Source organism: Aethalodelphis obliquidens, unplaced genomic scaffold, assembly GCF_003676395.1.
Source record: "Aethalodelphis obliquidens isolate GAN/ISIS:26980383/991018 unplaced genomic scaffold, ASM367639v1 scaffold44, whole genome shotgun sequence".
In the NCBI taxonomy this organism is placed as follows: Eukaryota; Metazoa; Chordata; class Mammalia; order Artiodactyla; family Delphinidae; genus Aethalodelphis; species Aethalodelphis obliquidens.
The window spans coordinates 16,416,294-16,443,116 of record NW_020837988.1 but is presented as its reverse complement, the minus strand read 5'-3'; the positions used below and the strand labels follow the sequence as shown (position 1 = coordinate 16,443,116).

General features: G+C 50.2%; 1 protein-coding gene across 4 annotated transcripts in view; it reads left to right on the top strand.

The window, feature by feature from the left end:
- Positions 1-26,823, top strand: part of LOC113606677 (ADP-ribosylation factor 2) — a 100,075-nt gene that overhangs the window by 41,571 nt on the left and 31,681 nt on the right. Inside the window, exon 5 of one of the 4 annotated variants that reach the window (XM_027081340.1) lies at positions 23,725-23,923. The exons of 2 other annotated variants lie outside the window; for them this stretch is intronic. In XM_027081340.1, the coding sequence (XP_026937141.1) occupies positions 23,725-23,778 (54 nt within the window). In that variant the 3' untranslated portion in view covers positions 23,779-23,923. Of the gene's footprint in view, positions 1-12,284; positions 12,324-23,724; positions 23,924-26,823 lie in introns of those variants that run through there. One more of the 4 variants, XM_027081342.1, reaches the window with a different exon arrangement.

The window sequence follows — 26,823 nt, the reverse complement described above, 5'->3', positions numbered from 1 at the left end:
CCTTGTCTTCAGTGACCCAGGCCACCTGGTTTCCCCTCAGGTCAAGCAGCTGAGGTGGGAGGCCCAGGCCTGTCCAGGGCTCCATCTCGGGCCTTGTGGACGCAGGAGACATGGTCTGGGTGCCGTGGACATGGTGAAGTGTGAGGTGATGGGAGCTGCTCACTGCAACACTGTGTGAGGGACCAAACTCTCACCCACCTTGCGTCCAGCCTCGGTTCTTTTGGGGATATACCTAGGAGTGGAATTGCTAGGTCAAATGGTAACTCTGGGTTTACCTTTTGAGAAACTACTAAGCTGTTTTCCACAGAGGGTGCACCATCTTACATTCTCACCAGCAAAGTACAAGGGTTCCAGTTTCTTCACATCCTGGCCAGATTTTGTGATTTTTAAAACAAGATTCTTTTTCCTCTCTTAACAGCGGCCCCTGCAGGGTCACCCCCAGCACGTTTTGTTCTCTTTAGGGCCTGATCTCAAATGGCCCCATTCTCACTCCCGAGTCTCCTCAGCCCAAGTGTCGCTGCAGTAACTCAGGAACAAGGTGCTAAGGCAGCAGTTCTCAAATTTTGCACAAGATCCCCTGGAGGGCTGTTAAAACACAGGCCGCTGGGCCACACCCCTACAGTTTCTGATTCAGTAGGTCTGGGCTGCGGCCCTGGAAAATGCATTTCTAACAAATTCCCAACTGGTGCTGACACTACTGCCAGGGGACCGATCTGAGAACTAGGCTTCAAGGTAGTACTCCGTACATTTTGTCCTAGGAGGTCCCTGCTTTGTCCTTTCCCTTCCTCATTTATATAACAGTAGCACCCCCATACCTCAATTATACTTTAAACTCCCCCTCCCTCAGATCTTGTGAGGCTGGGGGTGGGGAGGGGAGGGGACAGGAGGGCAGTGATTCTTCCTCTTCTCAGTTCTCAGACCCTCAGCCCAGCCGCGCTGCTCCATCTAGAAAGCGAGTGTCCCCTGGCTGCCAGCATCACAAACATTGAGGTCCCAGTGTAGCCTTGGACCAGCTTCAGTTGGCTTTCCGCTTTGGATCTATTCTTGGTGAGAGACTGGTATCTCATTTAGTGTGTTAAATGGATGTTGGGAGTTGAGTGTGATGAAGATTGCCCTGGGAATACTCCCCCGAGGCCTGGTGTGAGGGAAGAAGACCAAAAGCCTGGCCTCTCTTCTGGGGTGAAGGGCCTCTCATCTGGGCTCCCCTTCCCCCAACTCTAGCATGGAGACCTTGACCAACTGTTAGCTCCTGGGTTTGGCAAACAGATTCCGGCATCTCAGCTCCAGCCTGGTTGCCCACTTTGCACGACAAATCACTTCCTTTATTTGGGCCTCTGTTTCCCCGTTGGTAAAACGAAAGACTCGACTACAGCAATCGTTTTCAAAGCGTGTCCCACAGAACCCAGGGTTCTGCTGAGGGTCAAGGTATGTGTCAAATCCATCACCTCTGCTTAATTAGAGTGGCCTCACTTGCCTTTATGTCTTCGGGTTCTGTATAAACATCTTGATCTCCAGTGGCCTCGGCCTGCAGCATCTGGAAGCAGGATTTCTGTTCCCTGGCCAGAGATTGAAGTCAGGCTGCAGCAGCGAGGGCGCTGAATTCTAGCCACCAGATCACCAGGGACCAGTGGCCAGTGACGATACCCTGACCTGTCGGCTTTGTGGAAATGAATTCCCACAAAGAGACAGAAAGTAGTGAAACAAGTAAAGTGTTTATTGGAAGGAAAATGGGTACGTGTGAATAGACACACAGGGGCGACTCAGAGAGAGAGTTGCGCCCTCGTGGTAGTTTGAATCACTTATATGGGGCATTTCTTCTGGGTTTCCTTTGGCCAATCATCTTGCTTTGCCTGGTTCTGAGTCCATATTTGGTTTATCTCAGGATCCTCCCCTGTGTACGTGCGCATCTCTCAGCCAAGATGGATTCTAACGAAGAGGCCTATGAGTAGGTTGACATCACTTACTATGGGGGAGGTTGACGTCCCCTCCCGTTTTGACCTCCAAGGAGCCTTTCTGCTCATGTGGAGTCGGGGAGGTCTCCTTGACTTTGAGAATGAGAAATATGTGGTCTCTTATCCGGGCAGGGCTCAGCTCCTCTCTCACTCTTGCTATTATCTTCATCTTGGAGTATCTGGGGCCCACCTATCTCCTGCCTCAATCTCATTTGGAAGACCAAATTTCTGCTGCTGAAAAGTAGTTTGAAAATCACCGGCTTAGATGGTCTTGAAGATTCTCCCCATTCTGGTTTTATCTTCTATATTCTGTAGTTCTTTGGCCTCTGTATCTTTTTTCAAGTCCAACCTGTGTGTGACTCAACCTTGAGATTCTTCCTTGAGCTTCTGAAATTCGGTGCTCAGGAAGTGTGTTTCTTCCAGGACAGATGTGGGGGGCAGGCCTGGCAGGTTGGCCTCTGTTCCAGTCGACTGATCTGTTTAGGGGGGCGTCTCCAGGCCAGGTGGGAGGGACTGGGGTGGGGAAGGAGGTTTGAGTGGACACCAAGAGCCTGTCAGTGTGTGTGTGTGTGTGTGTGTGTGTGTGTGTGTGTGTGTGTGTGTTTTCTACTAAGAAGAAGCCATTTGCAAAGGAGTAGGAACCCATTTCACAGCCCCTGTGACAGGCCTGTGTGAAACCAGCAGACTCCCAGGCCCAGGGATGGTGAGAGGGTGAGAGTGAAGGTCGAGGGGGAGCCATCCATGAGGGTGTTTTCTGGATATCAAACTGACCTCCCTCGAGTGAAGTTGGTACAGGGCAGCCAGTAAGCATGATTAAAGAGCTGTCATCAGGACAGAAAAAGGCATCCATGGAATACTTCTTTGAGAGCCAGAAAGGTGGTAGGAAGATGGTAAACTTCACTGAATTGAAGGAGCTGAGGCCATTTCTCCTGGAGAAGAGTAGGCAGGGGGTTGGGGCAGTCAGGGGGAGCTATCTATTACCAGGCTCAGGTACATAAGGTTGAGTATCCTTATTCCTGGGAATGTGATGCACAGTCTTCTGGATCGACCGTGAGAGAGAGATAGGGCTAAATCATTTTACAGACCCTGAAGCCACAACTGAAGGCTTCTCAGGCTGGAATATATTATGCGTGGGAGCACCTCCTGTGATTCGCCATAAATTGTGGCACCATGGCCACTCTGGAGACACTGAAAATATTCAAAGGGGAGAAGGAGGAAGGGAGTTGGATGACAGGAATGTGTGTATGAAGGGAGTGCCCAGGCAAGGGAGAAACAGGCAGCTGTGGTGAGAATAACGCTCCCAGCCAGGACCCAGGTTCTAGCCCTGCCCTGGCATCCTTAACTGCGGAAATTTGGTCAAAGGCCCTTACCATGTAGAAGAAAGGGCTTTGCAGCCAGACAGAGCTGGATTTGAATCTTAGCTCTACCAATTCTCAGCTGGATGACATCGGGCAACTTATTTGAACTCCCAAGTCTCAGTTTCATTATCTGTAAAGTGGGAAATAATAATACCTGTGGATGTCACCGTGTTTGTTGCCCATCCAAAACCTAATCTCTCCTTTTTCCTTAGATTTTGTTTAGATGGAACATGCTCTGGGAAGGAGGGTCCCTCCTGAAATTTCAGTGGATAAAGTACAATTGGTCTACTCCAAGCACGGTCATGTCATTTTCTTTTTGTTATTGATTAGTTTCAGGGTGGGCATGTGACCCAGTTTTAGGCAATGAGATATAAAGGGGAGGCTACTGGGGGACTTCTGGGGAGGATTTTTTTTCTTCACATGCCAAGAAGTCCTGCTCTCATTTTCCTGCCATGAATGAGATTGGGTGCTGATGTGATGCTTGGAGCTGTGGCAGCCATCCTGCAACCATAAAGTAATAAGCCTGAGAAAGAAAAGCTAACACAGCAAGGATGGTGGGGCAGAAAGATAGGAGGCTGGGTTGTTTTTTATTGTTTTTTTTTAAACTTTTTATTTTGTACTGAAGTATAGCCAGCTAACAATGTTGTGATAGTTCCAGATGCACAGCAAAGAGACTCAGCCATACATATACATGTATCCATTCTCCCCCAAACTCCCCTCTCATCCAGGCTGCCACATAACATTGAGCAGAGTTCCCTGTGCTATACAGTAGGTCCTTGTTGGTTATCCATGGAGACTTTGTTGGTGACTTTGTTGAGATGTTGCATCAACCCTGGGATCTCTCCAGACTTCTTTTCTGATCTGGTGAAGAAGCTTTATTCCATAAGACATTAGCAGACACACTGTAATCTACAGCCACAGCATTCCTTCCAGTAACACAGCGATCTCGGGTTCGTTGTGAGAATCGAATGAGATAATAATATATGGGAAAATTCCAAGCCCGGGACTTGGCTCAGAGTAGATGTTCAATGTGTGCTGGTTTCCTCCCTCTTCTATATTTTCATGTCTTAATTTTAGATTTTATTTTTCTACTCTACCAGCCTCACAGGATTGTGATAAGAAACAAATGAGATAATTGTTTTTTATTGCCACAATAATGCTGTAGTAAAAGATAACCACAAAACCTCAGCGGCACACGACAATAAACATTTCTTTAGCTCGCAAGTTTGTGCCTTCGTGATGTAGGCTGGCTTCCTCATAGGGCTGGTGATTGGCTGGCTGTTGCTGAGGTGATGGGGCAGCTGGACCACGTACCTCTCTTTCTCCACAGGGCAGCCCAGGTATGTTTACAGGGAGATAGCAGAGGAGCAGGAGAGGAAGTGGAAACTTGCAGCACTTTCTCAAGCCTCTGCTTCCTTCCTGTTGGCTAACATCCCACTGGCCAAAGCAAGCAGGAGCCTATTTGAATAACAAAGGGAAGGAGGAAAAATTGGGCTAGTTTTTGTCTTTGTGTTTTTTGCAATTAGTCTACAACAATAATATATATGAAAGGACTTTGCAAGTTGTAAGGGGCTCTACAAAAGATAGTGATGATGAGGATGATGATTTAGACAATGGCCAAAAAAAAGAGGAATGTTACATGAAATGTCCAGAATAGGGAAATCAATAGAGACAAAAAATAGGTTAGTGGTTACCTAGGGCTGGGGGAGGGGGTGGGGAGTTTTGGGGGTTGATGGCTAAAGGGTGCAGGGTTTCTTCTGGGGGGTCATGAAAATGTTCTTAAAAAAATTTTTTTTTTTTGGCCGTGTGGCTTGTGGGATTTCAGTTCCCTGACCAGGGACTGAACCCAGGCCACAGCAGTGAAAGCACTGAATCCACCAGGGAACTCCCTGAAAATGTTCTAAAATTGATTGTGTTGATGGGTACACAACTTTCTAAATACACTAAAGGCCATTGAATTATACAGTTTAAATGGGTGCATTGTATGGTATGTGAATTATAGCTCAATAAAGCTGTTTCAAAAAAGGAAAAGAAAAAGGAGGGATGGGGCTTCCCGGGTGGCGCAGTGGTTGAGAGTCCGCCTGCCGATGCAGGGGACACGGGTTCATGCTCCAGTCCGGGAAGATCCCACATGCCGCGGAGCGGCTGGACCCGTGAGCCATGGCCACTGAGCCTGCGCATCCAGAGCCTGTGCTCCACAACAGGAGAGGCCACAACGGTGAGAGGCCCACGTACCGCAAAAAAAAAAAAGAAAAATGAGGGATGATCCTGGATTAAGGAGAGGCGCTGTGACTCACTAGGTGGTGGCAATATCTCCCATTTCCTATAAAGCTGCCAGGGCACCACGATGGGAGACCATTGAAAAACCAACTTGTTAAGGTTTTCTCCACCTCCCTTGGAAATAATCTCTGACTTTATAATGGATTCTGTGCAGAAAATAAGATTCTGTTTGCAGCAATCCACTGCTTGGCCAACTTTAGGACAGCAAGCCCCCTAAGCCTGGAGAGGGACCCGGGGTCTCAGGCATGTGGAATGTGGAGGCTTTTTACAGGCACCACGTGAGGTGTGGGGACATTAGCCCCAGGCCTGTGGAGGGAGGAAAAAGTCTTCTACACTCTTAGGGTCCCTGGCTGGGTCTGAAAACAAAACTGACAAAGACAGAACAACAGGAGAAAAGCATAAAAATTTATTTAACCTAAGTTTTACATGATTCCAGCACCTTCGTAAGGAAATGAAGACCCAAAGAAACGTTAAGCCTGGGTGTTTTCATGCTAGGTTTGCTGAAGAGTGGACAGTCATGTTGAAATATGATAGGTCAAAGAGTATGAACAAGTGTAGTAAACTGGGGGAGACTTAGCAAGGCCCATTCGTCCAGATTCTTCTCGGTGTCCCTCTGTCTTGGAGATAAGGATGCTCCTTTCCTCTGGGTATAGGGAGGGCACCTCTCATGGGAGGATCTTAGGACCTGATTCAGGGGAGAAAGACGGGGGAAGGTCAGAGATACTTTCCTGCTTCTGATGTTTTCTCAAACTTTCAGCTTAAAATATTTGATATGCCAAGGTGCCGTATTTTGGAGCAGAGTGTCCAGAACCCGTCACCTGCCACCCCAGCTGGAAGGAGCATTAAGGACTTCTGTTCTGTTGTGTGTTTGCAGAGGTAGGGTGTGTGGAAAGGGGACAGGCTAGAGCATGAGGACCTACAGGGAGAGATGAAAGCCATTGAGTTATGAGTTGAAGAAGGCAAGCTCAAAGGGTGACTTAACACCATCTTCAGGAAACAAGTGGGCCACGTCCAAAGGCAACTCTGCTGACTCTTTGAACTTGAGTCCTGACCCTGCAACAGGCCCTGTGCTTTGTCTGGAGATCCACAGCTGGCTGGCCTGGGCGGGAGGGGAGGCTCCAAGACTGACAGCATCCCAGCAAGTGCATGCGTACCTGGTTCAGGCTGACGTGAGCTTCCCCTTTTCTCTAGAACATCTCCCTCCACCCTCTTTGGCTGCCCAGCTCCTACCTGCCCTTCAGGACTTAAGGAAGACATCTCCTTCTCCAGAAAGCCTCCCCTGATGCTCTGGGTGCCCCTTTGAGCATCCACGGCACCCTCTAGCTGAATGCTTATCAGGCTGAATTGAATTGTTTTCATGTTAGACTGTAAGCTCCCTGCCCTAATAATCCCAGAGCCCTTACATCTGGCATAATGCCTGGTCAGAGAGGGAGGAAAGGGAGGAAGGAAGGAGGGAAGAAGGTGAAAGGAGAGGGAGGGAGGGAGGAAGGAAGGGAGAAGGAGGGAGAGAGGGAAGGAAGGGCTCCACTGAACTCCGGTAAGGGGCTGATTAATCTGGCACGTGGTGCCCATTTCTGAGGCAGGCAATGACCATCTGATCAACCACTGGCATTGCCTTGGTCCCCACGGCCCCAGCACTATGGTTTGCAGACATCTTGGACCTGCTGGGATAACCCAGGGAAACTGGGAGCTGTGGCAAAGTCTGGACCCAGAGCCTATTGCACTGGTTATATTAGCACAGAATAATGACATATGTCATGGGTTGGGTTCTCCAGAAGCAGAGGCTGGGACAGAGTTTACTGGGGATCAACCATAGAGGGAAGGGGAAGCAGCAGGGCCAGGCAAAGGGAGAATTGGGACTGTGAGGCCCGACAAAGTTTCAGCCAACCCGGGGTGGGGTGGGGCTCTGAAGCAAGCAGTCAGTGTGCCCTGCACCCCAAAACATGATGGCGCCCCTTCTTGCTCAGCTACCCGATGAGGGCTGCCCTGGGAGGGGCTTGACCTGGGGCAAAACCGCTCTCTGTAGCTGAAGCTGTGTGCTTACCCGGCACACCCCGCCTCCCAGCCCCCTGAAGCTGGCCAGCCACCCCTTCCTTGAAGGGGTTTCTGGGTGGCAAGTCTCCGTGTCTCCCACAGTAAGAGAGTCACCGAAGCTACAATTCATCGAGCCCTTCTGCCAAGCTGTACAATAATCATCCTTTACAGGTGAGGAAAGTGAGGCTCAGAGAGGTAAAGTAACTTGCCTGAGGTCACACAGCTAGGCCAGAAAGTGGGGGAGCTGGACAACCAGACAGGCTGATTTCAGAAAGTCCACTTTTAACCACTGATCTTAGTTGCTGAGATGAAGGGGCATAGTTATACAGGGACAAAATGGATACTTTTTCACAGTGAGTTCTTAAAATAGAAGAACTCTTAAGGGTATATACGGGTGGGGTGTTGTTCACAGGAGACCCCTTCACCTGTTTACCTCACTGCATGCTTCTCACTGTCCCCAGCGGGAGTGGAAAAAACTGTTGGTGCCCTTCCCCCATCGCTATCATCAGCTGATCCCACTGAGGGAAGGGACAGCCTTCCGGTACGGCCCCCTTTCAAAGCCCCATTCTGCCCACTGAGCTGGGGCTCGGGAAGCACATTCAGTGAAGAAAAAGCCTGCAGTGCAGTTCCGAAGATGTGGAGGGGCCAAGGGAAATTGCCTTGCAGTTCCGAAGATGTGGAGAGGCTGAGGGAAATTGCCTTGCAGTTCTGAAGATGTGGAGGGGCCGAGGGAAATTGCCTTGCTGAGAGAATTGCTCACATTTTCACACTTTTGCAGAGAGGGCGGCTCAAGGCGAGAGGGACTGGGGGCTGGAGGGAGGCGGACCTGGGGGCCAAAGCACCTTTCTTTGTCCTGGGTCTCACTGGGGGGTTGAGGCAGTCTTGCCTGAGAACCACTGCCCCAATCCAACAGCATCATCTTATATTGCAGGAAACCAGAGTCCAGGGAGAATAAACACGTTGTCCAAGTTGATACCATCAGTCTGAGTTGGAGGACTCATCCAAGGTGGCAAAGTAGCATTAGGATCCGGTTTTTTGACTCTAGTCAGCCCTCTGTCCGTGACCCGAGGAGACTCTCAGGGCTGGAAAGAGGGCACCTGCTGTCTGTCTGTAACTGCTATGATTTAGATGGCCTGTCTATGAACTGGGTTGAAGATGTGATGTAGGGGACACCCTGAGGTGTCTCTGGAGAAGCGGAGTTTCAAGCTTACCCAGTTTGGGAGGCAGCACAGGCGGCAGTTGTAAATGCGGGCTTTAGCGGGAAACAGAACTCCACCGACTAGCTGTGTGACTTTGAGCAAGCTACTTTACCTCTCTGAGACACACTTTCTCCATTTATAGGATGGGGACAAAAATACCTTCCTTGTGAGACTGTTGTAGGACTAGAAGAGATTATGCATGTAAATGTTTAGCGTTATTCCTGGCACAGAACTAGTGCTAAACAACAGGCACTATTACAGTATTTTTATCTCCTCTTGGTATTAGATGCACTTCTGAGCCGTTCATAGCGTCATGTGGGGTATTCTTAGCAAAGCGAGAGGCAGGAACCCAATAGGAAGATAGAGGGCATTCCAGGCACGGGGAATGGTTAAGGAAAGGCCCCAAGGTGGGAGTGACTGAGCTGTGATGAGATCTGGCTCTGAGGGGCCATTCAGATACCACCAGCCCTGCCCACCTCCAGACTTTGCCTCCCAGAACCTCTCCCCTGTCCCAGTTGCTGAGCTCTGTTCAGCTGCGGGTGGAGTTCTCGCTGCCTTCTGTTACTTTGGGGAAATGGCCTCTGTGTGAGGGCAGGCGTGCCGTTTACATTGGTAGCGCCCTAGGTGCCTAGGCCCCTGCGTGGCACACAGTAGGTACAGCCAGTCTGGCTGAAAAGAAAGTGACTTCTGATAAACATCAAAGAGAGACAGGGCAGGGAGGGCCGTGGCGAGAAGGCTAGAGAGCTCGCATCCGACGCTGTGGGGAACAGGAAGCCGTGGTTGGCCAAGCTGAGACTTGTCAACAGGAGCCCTCCAGGGGTTCCTGGGGACCCTGTACTTCTCTGCCCCTAAGGCCAGCTGCCCTGGGCGGAAACGTGCCTTGGCCCCAGGCTGGGCTGGGAACGCTCCCTGCCCATCATGGTCACACCCTTCTGCGTGTGTCTGATGCAGCAGCTCCTACCCCAGAGCTTGCAATCCGTCCCCTCGCTCACTGCCAAGGCTGGGCCCAGGCTGTCTGAGCCCACAGCAGCCACCCTGCCTGATAGTGCTGGGCAGCCTGCCCACGGCCCAGGGAGGCGGGGAGGAGAAGGAGGGGACCGGCTAGGGAGAGGCAAGGGCTCCCCTGTGTCCTCACAGGCAGGTCTCAGCAGTGGGAGAGCTAGTGGGTCTGGAGGGGGGGCAGCTACGGGTGATTTGGGGTCCACCCAAGCCAAAGCGGTTATAGAGAATCCCGATGTCACCCTGTGCATCTGTAATAACAGCATAATAGTGTTGACAAAATGCTTTCCCGTGACTTTCTCATTTAGGCTTCTCAAGCCGTGTCTTAGCCTCTCTACTTGCTTTCTCGGGGCTCGGAGATGTTTTGCCAGGTGGGCCACCGGGGAAAAAGTGTTGGCTTTTCACCTTTTGCTTATGATCCCTAATCTACCCGTGCCTGACCTACCCCATCCAAATAAAGGGGCACAAGGACCCCTGCCGCAGCTCTCCCATGCTCCTCCTGGGATCAGGGTGTCATGGGGCCGGTACAGGGAGCACACTGTGATTTTCCTCCAAGGCCATAGACCCAGTCTGGGGGTGCCACTCATTCTCTGAGCTCCCAGGTTTGTCCTCCCCCAGGGACCCCTCCCCAGGCTAGTGTCTGCCCCACCTCCAGCCCCCTCAGGTCAGAGAGGCTTCGGAATCCATCTGGAGACAGAGAGCATGGGGTAGATGTGCTGTTTTTAGTTCCATGGGAGAAGTCACAACTGGGGTGGTAATTTCTCTGCGGTTTCTCCCCTCCACGGAACATCTGTTGGCATGCTTGGAGACTCTCATCAGAGCCGGCAGAGCCTGTATTTGGAGCCAGCCCCACAGGTGACTGAGCCTCACGGCCCCTTCCGCCCCTCTGAGGCACTTGGCTTTGCTCTGAATCAGGGGAGCCCTTTCGGGGCCTGTGGTCAGGCCTCTCTGCCCTGAATGGCACCTGCCTGTGTCTTGGTCACAATCTTGTTTCACGCTCTGAGCCAGGTGGTCTCCTCGATACAACCCCTGAGCCCGCTCAGTCACCTCTCTGACCCCGCGCCAGGCCCTGTGCTTTGTCTGGAGATCCGCAGCTGGCTGCCCTGGGCGGGAGGGGAGGCTCCGAGACTGACACGGGATGCTTGGGCTCACAGGGGGCCTCAGAGCTCATAGAGGGAAACCCTCATTTCTCGTGGGGAGTGATTGCCAGGGCTGGAATCCCAGACTCGTCAAATAGAGAGACTGGGCTTCCCTGGTGGCGCAGTGGTTGAGAGTCCGCCTGCCGATGCAGGGGACGCGGGTTCGTGCCCCGGTCCGGGAAGACCCCACATACCGCGGAGCGGCAGGGCCTGTGAGCCATGGCTGCTGAGCCTGTGCTCCGCAACGGGAGAGGCCACAGCAGTAAGAGGCCCGTGTACCGCAAAAAAAAAAAAAAAAAAAATAGAGAGACTGTGATATTTGGGGAAAAAATGATTTTAGATTTTGTAATGAAAAATGTTACTATATTTACCTGATGACAGGACATGCCTCCTACACAGCGAGACACTTGGTAGGAAGAATGGTAATTTAAAATAGGCAGCTTCCAGGTGCATATACTTAATAATAGCCTGCTCCCCACCCCTGAGCCATATCCGGGGCTACCAAGCTGGTCTTTGTTCTTGCCCTGGGCACCAAGGTTGTCAGTTACGGTTCCGGTGGTTGAGGGTGCACCAGAGAGCAGGTGTTGCTTGAGCTGAGTCCTGAAGGGGGCCAGACCTGGCCAGGGAATGCGGGATTGGGGGTGGGGGATTCCGGGTGGGGGATGGAGGTGCGAAGGCTCACACCGTATTCAGAAGATAAACATGGTTTGGCTGGGCAAAGGCTTAAAGGAGAGAGGGCAAGAGATGGTCCTCAAACGGTAGATGGGGCCAAATCCCGAGGGCCTTGAATGCCACGCTAAGGAGGTCACAGCATCCCACCTTCAGACCTTTGCTCGTCCTGAACTATGAGTCCCCCAGGAGGAGGGCCGGGAATGGGGTGAGATGGGCAAGGTACCCAGGGAGCAAGCTTCCAGGAGGCTGTCATTCTCAGTCATGAGCGGGCAGGGCTGGCCCCTGAGAGTCAGTGATTCCTTGTTTTGCCCTCTCACTGCCCACTGGCCTCACCCTAAACCTGGCCCGCTCAGGAGACGGGTCCCATTCTGTAAACCTTTGTATCCCACGGACCTAAAACAGTGCCCGACCATAGTAGGTCAATAAGTGCTCACTGCCCACTGGCCTCACCCTAAACCTGGCCTGCTCAGGAGACAGGTCCCATTCTGTAAACCTTTGTATCCCAAGGACCTAAAACAGTGCCCGACCATAGTAGGTCAATAAGTGCTCACTGAATGGATGAATGAACTTTTTTTTTTCTCTGTCTGGATTGTGTTTGCCTTCCTCATGGCCAAAGTGTCATTTCTTTCATGGCTTACTTCTTCCCTGCAGCCCCTCCAGAGAGCCCTTCCCTGAGTCCTCAGCTCTTATGTTGAATACACGTCTCGTCTCCCAGCCAGATGGTGTTGTTCTGCCTTGGACAAAGATGTAGACACGTAGGTGCTCATGCTAGGGGCATCATCAACCTCTAAACCTTTCCTGGGCAGGCTCAGTAGTTCTAGAATATCCTGGCCCCTTGGATGGGAGGGACCAGCTGCAGCTGCTGCTGAGACTTGAGGTCTCCCTTCTTCCCCTCTCCTTCTCTACTCTTCACAGGGCCAGACTCAGAGAAGGTTCTGGAGGCAGTGGCTCCAAACTGCCCCTCCACAGTATTACCCTCTTATCCAGCCTGCTTCCTTTGTTCAGCCCCCTTGGACCACTCCCAGCTGGCTGCTACTCATGCAATTATGAAGGTGCCAGAGGTCTTCTGATATACCCACCCCTCCCTGCCTTTCTGACTGATGGCACTCCTCGCCAGGCTAAGAAAGGACGTTCTTGGGCTGTTGAACGTTCCTGGACTATTGAATCTGGGGGATGATTAATGATGCTACTTGGGAAAGGTTGAGGCAGTCGCCTTTCTGTCCAGTGGAGGGTCTGTTTCAATCAGGGAGTTACTCTTGCTGCCCAGAGGAGCCGATCATCATTCCCCTCCCACGATTACTGACTGCTGAAGGGAGAGCAGGCGTGTGGCGTCGAGGGGGCACCAGGAAGGGGGCCACCGCTTTGGCATCCTTCAGGAGCTGGCATCCTGTGGATTTTATCTCAGAGGGCACCAACCTCTCAGGAACGTTGTTCCTAGAGGATCTGTTGCACAGGTGAACTTTGAGCAGCTGCAGACAGAGGACGAGACCATCTGCAAATAGCAACAAAGGGCTGGAGACAATGCCAAACCCCAAACTTCCTGTATGGTGAAAACAGCTTGGGGGTCCCAGAGGAGTTCCAAGGTCTGCAAAACGAAGAACAAATTCTGCTTCAATCAAGGAAAGAACTGGAGTGTCCTCTGCCAATCCTGACCATAATAGGTACCTACAAGCTGCTCTGGTTGTTCATCATGCTTGAGCTGGGAGGCAGTGCAGAGCCCTGGTGACGAGCTCTGCCAGTTTTCTAGCTGTGCACCCTCAGGCAAGTTGCTTAACCTTGCTGGAACGTAGTTCCCTCATCTGTAAGATGGAGACAATGATTGTACCTACCACAGAAAATTGTGATGATGAAGTAAGCCCTTCGAAGAGGGCCTGGCCCATAGCAGATGCTGTGTGCAGATATCAGTCTGTGGTTCGTCTCTTCATTTTCATAATAGTATCTATTATGAAAATAATAATAGATAGAAATAATAATAATAATTGAATGGTAGAAGTTTTTAAAAAAATTTATATAGCTCAACTCATCACTTTTTTCTATTATGCTTGGTCTTTTTTTTTGTGCCTTGGACGCAGAATTTGAACCCAGATCTGTGGGCATCAACGTGCTCCTTCCTATTACATTTAGTGTAGTGTTTCCTCAAAATCTATCCTCAGACCAGTGCTATGCTGGTACCACCAGAATCACCCAGGGAGTGTGTTAAAACTAAAGAGTCCTGGGTCCTCACCCCAGGGAATCTGCCTCGTTGGACCAGGGTAGACTTGGGGATCTGTATATTTAACAACTCCCCAAGCGACTAGGTGAGCGGCCAGGTGTGGAATGGACTTTACTCAGGGCCCCAGGCATCCCTGAGTATTCCCATTTGGCTACTTCTTGGCTTCTAGCTGGCTCCTGCAAAGCGCTGCTGACAGTGGTGCTTCTTGGTCTGTTTCTTACTGTATCCCCGCTTCTTTCTTCCTCCTCAGTTCCTTGGCACTGTATCCAACAATCAGCAGATGATCAAAGCATGCTTTTGAACTAACCAACCTACTCTCCACCAGTAGTGGGGAAAGGCAACCCCACTCCATGACTGGCACTAAGTGGGACCAAGTAGAAATTGTGTAATTACTGACCTTGGTATGAAGTGTTCCCATGCAGCCCCCTCCGGAGCTGTGGGTGGCCGCTTAAGCCAGTTTCCTCAACCTCTAGCCCAGTCAGAGGGTCTCCCACCTGGAGAGACTGTTATGTTAAAGTAGCTCCAAGATCGGCTCACTGGAGCGGAGCAGGACACTTCTGCAAGTGAGCAGCTGTGCCAGCCTCCAAGTAAAAGAAAGCTGTATGCATTTGCAGCAGGGAGTGGGGAAATGGAGTGTGTTCTGGTTTAAGAGCAAAACAAGCACGTAGAGGTTTTAGCAGTTTTTCTCTGACGTGTCAGATTGTGACCTGCTTTCCCCAAGCACACTGGGTAGTGGATAAGGGAACTAGGATCTGTTGAGCCCCTTCTATGAGCCAGGGATTCATATTTTTAATTCTTCCAATAACCCATAAGGTTGATATTATTATTCGTATTTTACAGATGAGGAAACTGAGGCTCAGAGAGGCTATAGAACAGCCAGGAAGTGCTGGAACCAGGAGTTAGAGTATAGCTGACAGGACTTCCCTGGTGGCGCAGTGGTTAAGAATCCGCCTGCCAATGCAGCGGACACGGGTTCGAGCCCTGGTCCGGAAAGATCCCACATGCCACGGAGCAACTAAGCCCGTGCACCACAACTACTGAACCTGCGCTCTAGAGCCCGCGAGCCACAACTATTGAGCCCATGTGCTGCAACTACGGAAGCCCACGCTCCTAGAGCCCGTGCTCCGCAACAAGAGAAGCCACCGCAATAAGAAGCCCGCGCACCGCAACAAAGAGTAGCCCCCGCTTGCCGCAACTAGAGAAAGCCTGCGCGCAGCAACAGAGACCCAACACAGACAAAAATAAATAAATTAAATAAATAAATTTATTTTAAAAAAGAATGTAGCTGAAGCTAAGCTACTGTAAAAAGAGACCTCAACATACCGTGGCTTAAACAATGTTGGTTGATATTCTTTCTTCCTCATATAACAGCCCAAGGTTAGTAAGAAAGCTCTTCTCCAGGCAGTCACTCAGGGACCCAGGATCCCACCACCTGTGGCTTCTACAACTGGAGTGGCAAATGTTTTTCCATAAAGAGATAGGTAATGAACATTTGGGGCTATGCAAGGCATATGGAGTCTGTCCTTACTACTCAACTCTGTTGTATCATGAAAGCAGCCACAGACAATATGTGGATGAGTGGGTGTGGCTGTGTTTCAATAAAACTTTATTTATAACAAACAGGCCACAGGGTGGATTTGGCCCAAGAGGCTTAGTTTGCTGACCCCTGCCCTAGAATAGCGGTTCTCAAAATGTAGTCCCAGGGACCCAGCAGCATCAGCAGCATCTGGAGACTTGTTAAAAATGCACCTTCTTAAGCCACTCCTGAGACCTACAGAATTAGAAACTCTAGGGGTGGGGCCCAGCAGTCTGTATTTTAAAAAGCCCTATGGATGATTTTTTTTTTTTTTTTTTTTTTTCGGTGGTACACGGGCTTCTCACTGTTGTGGCCTCTCCCGTTGCGGAGCACAGGCTCCGGACGCGCAGGCTCAGCGGCCATGGCTCACAGGCCCAGCCGCTCCGCGGCATGCGGGATCTTCCAGGACCAGGGCATGAACCCGTGTCCCCTGCATCGGCAGGCGGACTCTCAACCACTGCGCCACCAGGGAAGCCCACCTCTGGATGATTTTTATACATGTTGAAGTTTAAGAACCACTGTTCCAGAGCCCTGGCTGCACGAGAGCATCACCTGGGGAGCTTTCAAAGTTCTCAATGCCCAGGCACATCCCAGGGTAATTACATTAGACCCTATGGAGTAGGACAAAGGCATCAGCATTTTTAAAGCTCCCCAGCTGAGGCTAAGGTGCAGGCAGCATGGAGAAGCACTGCCTTAGAGCACTGTCACCGTCTGCATGGTCACTGGCTTGCCACCTGGCCTACTGCCACACCTGCCTCTCCAAGGATGATGTCCTTTGCTCCCTGAGATCTGGGTTTTGATCTCTTCCTTTGTCTTACCTCCCAAGCCCCCAGCACCCTGGCCCCTTCCTGGGGACTCTACATGGGGCTTCATGATATGAGAGGACCTTGGTTCAAGTTTGTCAAAGTAACCCATCTCTGGCAGGAGGTGGGCAGGAGGAGGGGACGACTTCATGGGGGGTGAGTAGTGGAATGGAAAGCAACCAGAAGAGGAGGGAGGTGACAGCAGGAGGAAGACTTGGATGTGGAAACACCTAGCACAGTGGCCTGTCGCTGGGGCTCAGTCAAGTCCAGTTTTCTTCCCCATCCATGCTCTAGGGTGACCGAGAGCAGTTTCCATGTATCCCGGAGCCTTCCTTTATACGGAGAGCACGTACGTGGCGCTTACTGTGTGCCTGTACTCTGAGTGCTTCACATAACTGAACTCATATCCTCACAGCAACCATCTGCAGTAGGAACTATCATTACTCCCATCTTACAGTTAGTGAGACTGAGGCTTTAAGAGGTTAGGTACAATAAAGATGTTTTTTAAAAAAAAGAGGTTAGGTGACCTGCACAAGATTACACAGGTAGTAAGTAGTACAGCTGGGATTCAACCCAGGAAGTCTGGCTTCAGAGTTGAGCTATTGGCCACTATGCTCTGTTACCTCTCTTCGTAACAGCCACAATGATATTATTATTCCCATTTCACAGAGGAAGAAACTGAGACCATGAAACTGGCCCAAGGTCACAGAGCCTGGAGGTGGTAGAGGTAGGATTTGAACCCAGGTCTCTCTGCCACCAAAGTCCTTGGATTTGCCAGTTTGCCCCACAGGCTGGTTTGGGTTCCCTCCCATCTTCCCTCCATCTGTCCACCCAGAATATTCTGGGTTTGCATGTGTGTGGCTGACTCATGGGGGAGAGGAGAGTGCATCCTCTGGAGTGAAAAGGCAGATTTCATTTCTGTTCAGAGCCTTCTTGGGTTGGTGCTGGGAGAGCTGCCAAACCCAGCTGACAGATTTCCCCTGCCAGAGCTGCGGAGTGGGTGGGCAGCCCCCAGGGACCCCAGGAGGCCCTGTGACACCAACTCCTCAGATGAGTCGCAGCACTCAAGAGAAAGACGGGCATGCCTGCTTCATTGGCCTTAACTACAGTCTCTTTCCCTGAGGGAGTTTACTGGTTCCAGTTGCCAAAATCTCTCTCACACTTCCTCTCTGCTCTTGTCCAGAGCTGAAAGGAACCCCAAGAAACCATTTGTTCCAGGCTTGCCTTTAGGCAATTGACATAATCCTGGTTATTCCCATTTCACAGATTCAGTAACTGAAGTTAGCTGTGGCTCCTCATTGGATTGTCCTCTTTCCATCAGCCCTATAATTTCCCAAACGTCCCTGATGGTAAGAGTCACCTGGGGTACTTTGTCACCTCTCTAGGTCACTGGTCTTCTGCTCTGAAAATTCTGATGCAGTAGGTTAGAGCTGGGGCACACGTGATTCTCATCATCAGGGATGATGGGAAATACTGACTAGAGGGACCCCTACTGGGTGCAAGGATTCTCCCGCATTTCAGGTGCAGCCCTGACTGGCTGCCTCAGCTATGCCCAAAATAGTAGTAATTTGCCCCTTGAAACATGGATGAGCAACATTTCACCCCCAGTCTGACTCAGGACATCAGGAAGGGGCTGGAAGGATGGTGTGGGTGGGGCCTTCACCCACTCTGGCCAGTTCTGCTGTGTCCTCCAGGGGATGTTTGCTGAGGGCTATTAGAGACCTTCCAAATGTCCTCAGATTTTGGATATCTTATCCCCACTTCAACCACATCCTCCAGATGCTGAGGGGCTCCTACTGGCTGGAGGGTCCCTAGCTCATTTGTTTGTGGTCTGTGTAGGGAAAGCCAAGATGTGGTGGTTTTAAGACATGTATGCAAGTTCTTTGATACTCCATCCTGTAGGTGTGGAGTTTGATTCCCTTCCCCTTGAATGTGGGTGGACTTAGTGACTTCTCTCTAATGTGTAGACGAAAGTGGAAACAGCAGCATGTAACTTCTGGGACTAGTCATCAAGGTGCCATGGTTGCCTTCTCTTTCTTGGGGAGAAAGCTGACTGCCATGTGGTGAGAACACTCAAGACACCCAATGGAGAGATGGTCAGAAACTCTCACCTGGTGAGAAACAGGGGCCTCCTGCCACAGCAAGTAAGAACGGAGGCCTTTGGCCAATAGCCACGTGAATAAGCCATTTGGAGCAGAACCACCACCCCTGGTCAAACCTTCAGATGACGGCAGCCCAGACCAATGTTTTGTCTGCAGCCTCATCAGAGACCCTGAGCCAGAACCCCCCAGCCAAGCTGCTTCTGAACTCTGATTCACAGAAGCTATGAGATAAGAAATATTTGTTGTGAAATAATAGGAAAAAATATATCTTGGTCTTTGTCTCTGGTTCCTGACACAGAGCTTCTAAATCCCTTGGACATTCCTGGATGATAGGAAAGTCTTTTGTTCTAATGAGGCAACTCTTGGTGGGCTCCTGGAAACCTTCAGGATGGTGGCTGGTCACCAGAAAAACCAAGGCACGATTAGATGTTTGGAACTTGCAGCCCCATCTCCCCATCCTTCAGGAAGGGGAGAGGGGCTGGAGATTGACCTAGTGATCGATCGTGTCTACATGAAGAAGACTCCATAAAAATCCCCCAGATCTGGGGTTCGGAGAGCTTTCCAGTTGGTGAACAAATCCACGTGCTGGGAGAGTGATACACCCGAACTCCATGGGGACAGAAGCTCCTGCACTCTGAACACTTCCAGACCTTGCCCTGTATATCTCTTCATCTGGCTGTGTATCTGTACCCTTTACCATATCCTTTACTATGTAATAAACCAGTGAATGCAAGTAAGTGTTTCCTTGAGTTCTGTGAGTCATTCTAGCGAATTATTGAAGATGGGGACCAAGAAGGAGATCCTAGGAGCCCTGATTTATGACCAGTTTGTCAGAAGTACAGGAGACAACTTGGGCTTTGCAATCGGCCTCTGGAGGTGTGTGTGTGGGAGGGGTCAGTGTTGTGGGACTGAGGCCTTTATCTGTGGGATCTGATGGTCTTTCCAGGTAGATCCTGTCAGAATTGAGTGAAATTGTAGGACACCAGCTGGTGTCAGACACTTGCTTGATGTGTGTTTTTCCTGTACAGTTGTTTTAAGTTGGGGGTAATTTTTTTTTTTTTCCGCCATGGGACGCGGCTTGCAGGGTCCTAGTTCCCCGACCTGGGATCGAACCCATGCCCCCTGCAGTGGAAGCTTGGAGTCCTAACCACTGGACCCCCAGGGAATTCCCTTGGATAATTTTTTTTCATACAACAATAGATAACTAATACACAAAGCAAAAGCAGAAAGACCCTCTACAAGCTGAGAGGGTAGTGAGAGAACTGAGGCAGGTGTGATACCGAAAGACCTGCCACCGCTTGGTGGACGGGGAACCAGCATTTGCAGGTCTGGAGATCAGCGCTTTTAGGTGCGCCCTTTCCTTTGCTGTTAGGGCTCTTATCCTGCCTGCTGTGCACGTGAGGCTCAGAGAGGTCAAATCACTTAACCAAGGCTGCTCGGCTGGTCGGTGGAGGCGCCAGGACTTGAGAGCAGTCTGTCTGCCCTTGGCCGTGCTTTTTCATCCTCCACGCTGCTTCCATGATCTTGGTAACCTTGGGCAAGTGCCTCCCTTTCTGAGAGCTTTGCACAGAATTTGAGCAGGCGGCTTACACATCCATGAGAAGATTGAAGCTACCGCTCCCTGGCCCTCAATGCTCTGATACAAGGTGCGTGCACAAGGCCCACACAGCCTTCGCTCTGTAGGGTGCCCCGGAGTAGGGTGGCCCTGTCTGCTAGAGATCTAGCGACCCAAGGATGAGTTTCAGCAGCTTGGCTTTGGGGGCCCCGTGCAAACTCGCAGCAGCCCTCGAGAGCACCCTCTACCCCACCCTTGCCTCCCCCCGCTGGACACACAGACACCCGCACCCAGGCATCATCCCCTGCCCTTGGCCTAGCTCCTCTGGTCACCTTTATCCACACAGAGGCCAACAGCGGGCACTTGTTCAAGAAACATGTGCTTGGGGTGATGAACCTTGAGGCCATCCTGTCACCTGGACCCTCAGGTGTGAGGCTCTCACCACTTACGGGGACACGACGCGGGAAGCATTGGCCGAGGGGCAAACCCAGCCTTCAGGGGTGGGTTCTCTCCTGGAGAGTCAGGTCAGGAGCACAGGGATCTGGGGCAGTCTCGGGAAGTAGGTTGCTTAGCAGTTGCCGGAAGTTTCCGTCCATCTCCTGGGGCCTTGGCCATCACCCTTGGCATCTGACTTCTTTCTTCCACACCTCTTTCTGCAGGCCAGGACAGATGCCACTCCAGGACCCCTCCCCACAGCTCCATGCAGGCCTTCGATGGGCCACTCCTCAGCCATGTCTCTCTGATCCACAGCTTGCATCCTGGCCACGACCCCCGCTCCCATCTCAGCGCCCCCCTGCCCGCCCCAGCGCACATTCTCACCCCCTCGGCTGACAGCCCCCATTAGCTCCACGCTCACAAGTAGTGGAGCTCCCCAGGGAGCTTCCTGCAGCCCCACCCCACCTTGCCCCCACCCTCTTCCTGAAGAGCCCCCACGGGCCCCTACGCCTACTCTTCCAAGCCCTCCGCTCTTCCCCAGTCCACGTACTGCGTCGTCCTCTTCACCAGCCTCTCTCCAAGTGGGTTGAGTCCGGGGTCGCTCCCAGGGCTGAAACCCCTTCTGTAGACAGCCCCACTCCCCTGCACCCACTCCCACACTAGGAGTAGAAGAAAGGCAGATGGATAGGGGTGTCTGCACAGCTTGTGGGGGGGGTGACGTGTGGAGACAGGCAGGTAGGGCAGGCCCCAGGATGGACAGATGGACAAGGCATCCAGCTTTCACCTCTCCCTGAATGGCCACAGGAGGAATGAGGCTGCCGCCCCATGCCTCTCGCAAGATGCTGAGAGTGTGAATGAGAACAGCTTGTGAGGGGCTCTGACGGGCAGGGCCTGGTGAGGAGACCTTTTGTAACCTTCCGGACCTGGCGTTGAACCAGCGGACAGGTCACGTGACCCAAGTTGCTCTGTCCCTTTAGCCTTCCCAGCTCACGTCCCAAATGCCCCTTCTCTCTGCAAGGATGCTTCAGTCTGGGGAGGGGACATGGTATTTGTCTGGGGAGGGAGTGGTGGTTCTGGGATGCCTGGTGTATGTGAAACCTTATGCGTATGTGCGCACGTACGTTTTTTTCCCCCAGAGTGTCTGCAGCTTCTCGAAGGGCGTCTGTGACCCATGAAAGGGCCCACCTTGGTACCAGGCTATCCAGACTGGGCTCCCATGTATGTTTAGTCCCAGCAAATCTGGTTTCCAAGTTTAAGGGCTGTCAGCATTCACCCTGAAGAAGCGCTCACCTCTTCACGTTGAAACCCTAACACTTAACCTGCTTTGGGAGATTTGAGATCAGACCTGCCCGGCAGGTGCATCCTCTATCCTTCTCACCCTCCCAGGCAGACAGGTTTCCCTGCATTTCAAAGTGGACCAGCCTCGCGTTCCAGCCACATCCCAGGCTACAGGAAGTGTTCCCAGCAACAGGGAAGTCATCTGCCCCCTGCAGACATCCTGCATCTCAGCAGCCCCTTCTCAAAGGCTTTTGTAGAAATCTAATGGCCATGGGTTCTGCGTTGTGTAGGAGTTTTTGTATGTTTCCTGGACCTGAACTCAGCTCCCTAACATGAAGTACAAAGAGGATTGCTCTTTGGCTAATGGCCTTGATCACGGCAGAAATGACTTTTGTCTTGATCTTTTCTAAATTCTTCCTCGATTCTGCTTTGATATGAGGTCTGAAAGTTGACCACAGCGCGCTCGTGAAAGCCAAGTACAGCAAAGAGGGAGCTTTCCTAAAGGACTGCCCTGTCCCAGTAGAACTTTACCTTATTTTTTTACATGTAACAAATTCCTGAAAGCGTCTATGAATATCAAATGTATCACAGTTGGATGATGCCCTTATTCTATACAAGAGGCAATGCGGTCTAGTGGTTCAGAACACTGACAGCCACCCCGGTTGCATGGGCATAAATCAGCCACTTCTTGGTGTTTGGCCGAGAGCTCTCTGTGCCTCAGTTTTCTGAAACTGAGAATGATTATAGTAACTACCTTGAAGGATTCTTGTGCAAACTAAGTGACTGAATACACTTAAAGCCTTAGAACAGAATCTTATTGCACTCTGTGCGTTAATGATTGTTGTTGTATGTTTTAAGGTGGATTCTTTACTCTGAAAAGAATGATCGACTCCCTAATTATATCTTGCCTCTAAGACACAATTAATGACTATTTATTTCTAAGACTTTTTTGGAGGGCTGCTGCCATGCGGCTTACAGGATCTTAGTTCCCCAACCAGGGAAGGAACCCGGGCCCTGGCAGTGAAAGTGCTGAGACCTCACCCCTGGACCAAAGTCAGGGAATTCCCAAGACTTTGTTTTCTTTCCCTCACGTGTGAATCCAATCAATAGGCTCAGGACCAATGAACACTCATTGAACCTAAAGATTTGATGCTTTCAGCATCCTGATGATTTTCATCTTAGTTTCAAAATTATATTAAGTTTGTGAAAACTTTTGTTTTTTATTACTAATACTTGCACTTTTAATTTCCTGGTTTTGCTCATTTTTTGCATCAATAAACACAATCAACGTATTCAAACACTTGCACCAACATGTCACATGGCACAGGTCAAATGGAATGGGGATGCTTTAAGAATGGGATTGTTGGCTGGTGGTTTGTGTCACCTTATAACAGCTCAACATGTTTGCCAATATACGTGCAAAATCCAAATCTGGCGAAGGAAAATCAATTTAGGGATGTTAAAGTCCAATGTAATATGACGATGGCAATGGCTCGAGAGGCAAAGACCACTGAGGCTGGCACATGTTTCTGGGTTCAGGTCATGATCTGTTTGTTGAAAGCACAATTTGTTACCATGAACTTGGAGACAGGTAGCCTTCCCCTTAATAGAAGACCCATTCCAAGAGAGCTGGCTATAAAGCAACCATTTATAAAATGTCATATTTTTTAAAAAATTCACTTTAAAATTAAGATGGTCTTCAAAGGAAAATGGGCTACTTTGAAAAGTTTTGGTGATGGGCCAGGTCTATGTCATGCTGGATTGCGGGGAGAGAGATTTGAGAGTGCTTTTCATAATTGCTGTTCCTTCCTGTAGCAGAAGCTTCAAAGGAGGTGATTCTTAAGGGGAATTGTGGTGAGTTCTGCTGTGCACCCTGCTTAAGAAGTTACAGGGGACAGCAGATACTCAAGGCTGCTTCCTCACTGTGGCCTGGACCCCTCCCTTCTTTTGTTCCCCTGGAGAGTGTCTTGCATCATAGCTGATAACCCTCACTAACATCTCTAATTCTTTTATCCCTCATTTCTTTGACGTCTCCTGTGATTGTGGTTAGTTAGGTCGAGTTGGAGTTCTTCATTCTCCTCACAGTTAGGGTTTATGTGATCTTGGTATTCTCCTTACTTTGTTGGCTAGATTCTAGAAACTGGAGAAGACACATGTGACGTTGAGCAGCATGAGTGGCAATGAAACATCAAGAGAGTCCTGATGGAGACTTTCACATAATAATGGGATGGCTTTGTATATAGAAGCAACCACTGGGCCCAGAGACGGAGTACCATCACCAGAGAGCGCTTCATAAGGACAAAACACAGAATTCCTTCCTTCCCCTCTTGTGGTAATGCCCCCTACTTTTTTTTTTTATAAATTTATTTATTTGTTTATTTATTTATAGCTGTGTTGAGTCTTCGTTTCTGTGCGAGGGCTTTCTCTAGTTGTGGCGAGCGGGGGCCACTCTTCATCGCGGTGTACGGGCCTCTCACTGTCGCGGCCTCTCCCGTTGCGGAGCACAGGCTCCAGACGCACAGGCTCAGTAGTTGTGGCTCACGGACTCTAGAGTGCAGGCTCAGTAGTTGTGGCTCACGGGCTTAGTTGCCCCGCGGCATGTGGGATCTTCCCAGACTAGGGCTCGAACCCGTGTCCCCTGCATTGCCAGGCAGATTCCCAACCACTGCGCCATCAGGGAAGCCCGCCCCCTACTTTTAAATTCTGGGATGTGAGTTGTTTTAGTGACGGGGGCTTGCTAAATTGACAGGGGGTGGCAGCTGTCATAATGTCAAGTGGTGTTTGGATCATATGAACATTGGTGAATTTTTTTTCTATTTCCATCCCCTATGCCTGTCTTGCCAGTAGGCATGTGAGGTCAATCATACCTTCTCAGCTTCTACAGGTCAGCCTGGCTACCACTGTCCCTACATAATTCTGGGGACTCCAAGGAGGTTCCAGAGACCAAGGAGAGTCCAGTATTATGGTCCTGGCCAGACTGGGATTTCACCCTTGACCTTCTTCTCATCCTTATGCTTCTCCAGACCATAAAGATTTCTCTTACTCGGAACCCCTCAGCTGTATGCTTGCCAACCTCGTTAGTCCCAAGGCCTCAAGTCCTTAGATTAGGTGGTTCCAGGAACTCCTGCCTACCTCCTCTCCCCCAGACCCCTGGGCATTTGTCAGAGCTGACAGAGCCAGACGCCATGTCATACTCCTTCCACCAGTGGGAATGGGCAATTAACGTGCAGTGCTGCCCGTTGAAAGCACCTGCCCTCGAGAGTTCTAGAAAATAAACTCTTACCCAGCTTTATCGATCCTGGAATCTCACATTTTAGTAAAGTTCATTGACTTCAAAGGAGGTGTGAAAAATTGTTCAGGCCCACTCGGAAATCCATTATAAGTGGTTCTGGCATTTACAAAATTTTATTATTTTCCCGACTATGAGAGTAATACATGCTCATTGCAAAGAATTAAGAAAATACAGAAAGGTGCTCATGGAAAGAAGCAAAAGCTCCCAGAATCTTCTCTCTCAAAAATAATCATTATTAGCGTTTAACGTGCCACCCCTTTTTTTTTTCCTGTGCACAACTATTTATAAGATTAGGTGGTACGTTATATACAATTCTGCATCTTGCTCTTTTCATTTTATACAACCAGAGCTTTTCCCTATGTCATTATCTAGTTTTCAAAAACGCCATCTTAATGACTACATGATATTTCATTGTCTGGTTGTATCAGAATTTACGTAGCCAGTTCTCTATTTGCGGGCGTCTAGGCGGTTTCCTATTTTTCACGATTATAAATGGTGCTGTGGCAAATATTCTCGTCCAGGAAATCTTTGTCTGGGTTTCTGATAATGGCCTTAGAAGAAATTCTCCGAAAGGAAATTATGGAGTCCCAGCTCTGCTGTTTGGTACCTCTCTCTTTACAAATGCCCTGGGGAAGTGAGTGACTCCTGTCACCCCCTGAACTGGTGGCCTTTGCTGTTGCCTCTGAGGCCTAGACAGGAGGACCTTTTATTCATGTCGGAGAGAGATGCAAAGGGGGCCCCTGCAGCCTCCCCAGGCTACTTACCTGAACCCACTCCATGCAAAGCAGAGTTCCCCCTGCAGGAACCATTTCATAATTAACTTAGAGGCTAAAGCATATTTAATTAGCCATGAAAACCCTCCCAGCCATCTGCCTCTGTTTTTATTTTGAGGAAAATGGCAGATCTTTTTTCCCCTTGCACTCTCTTTTTGGGGATGGAGCTCATTTCCAGCATCTTGGTTCTTTTTTTTAACGTCTTTATTGGAGTATAATTGCTTTACAATGGTGTGTTAGTTTCTGCTTTATCTGAATCAGCTATACATATACATGTATCCCCATATCTCCTCCCTCCCACCCTCCCTATCCCACCCCCTAGGTGGACACAAAACACGGAGCTTATCTCCCTCTGCTATGCGGCTGCTTCCCACTAGCTCTCTAGTTTACATTTGGTAGTGTATATATGTCCATGCCACTCTCTCACTTCGTCCCAGCTTACCCTTCCCCCTCCCCATGTCCTCAAGTCCATTCTCTACATCTGCGTCTTTATTCCTGTCCTGCCCCTACGTTCTTCAGAACCATTTTTTTTTTTTTTTTTAGATTCCATATATATGTGTTAGCATACGGTGTTTGTTTTTCTCTTTCTGACTTACTACACCCTGTATGACAGACTCTAGGTCCATCCACCTCGCTACAAATAACTCAATTTCGTTTCTTTTTATGGCTGAGTAATATTCTATTGTATATGTGTAGCATCTTGGTTCCTGTATGGAGCAGAGCCCCTGCTCGCTGTGGTGCACCAGAGTGGCAGAGCTAGGGGCTTAGCCTGAAGTGGCAGTCAGGGTCAGAGGTCACGCAGGCCTCTGCGTGCTAAAGGAAAAGACCAACACCCTCATTTCTCAGGTGAGGAAACGGAGGCCAGGAGAGGCTCAGGGTGAGTCCGAGGACACTGGGTCTGAGGCCCTACTTCTTTGCTCCTTTGTTGTGCCCTCCAGGGAAGGGGTATGGCTTTGCTTTCAGCTGCACTCCAAGGCCAGAGGATTTAAATGGAATCCTAAGGGCTATAATGGCCCACAGTGTCGGAGCACTTTAAAATGTGCAAGTTGCATTCCCAGATCCATCTAGCTGGACACTCACCCCAGCCCCAGAGCACTCAAGGGAGACTCAGGAGGTCACGTGACTTGCCTGTAGCCACACAGCTTGTGAGTGAGTCTGGAGACT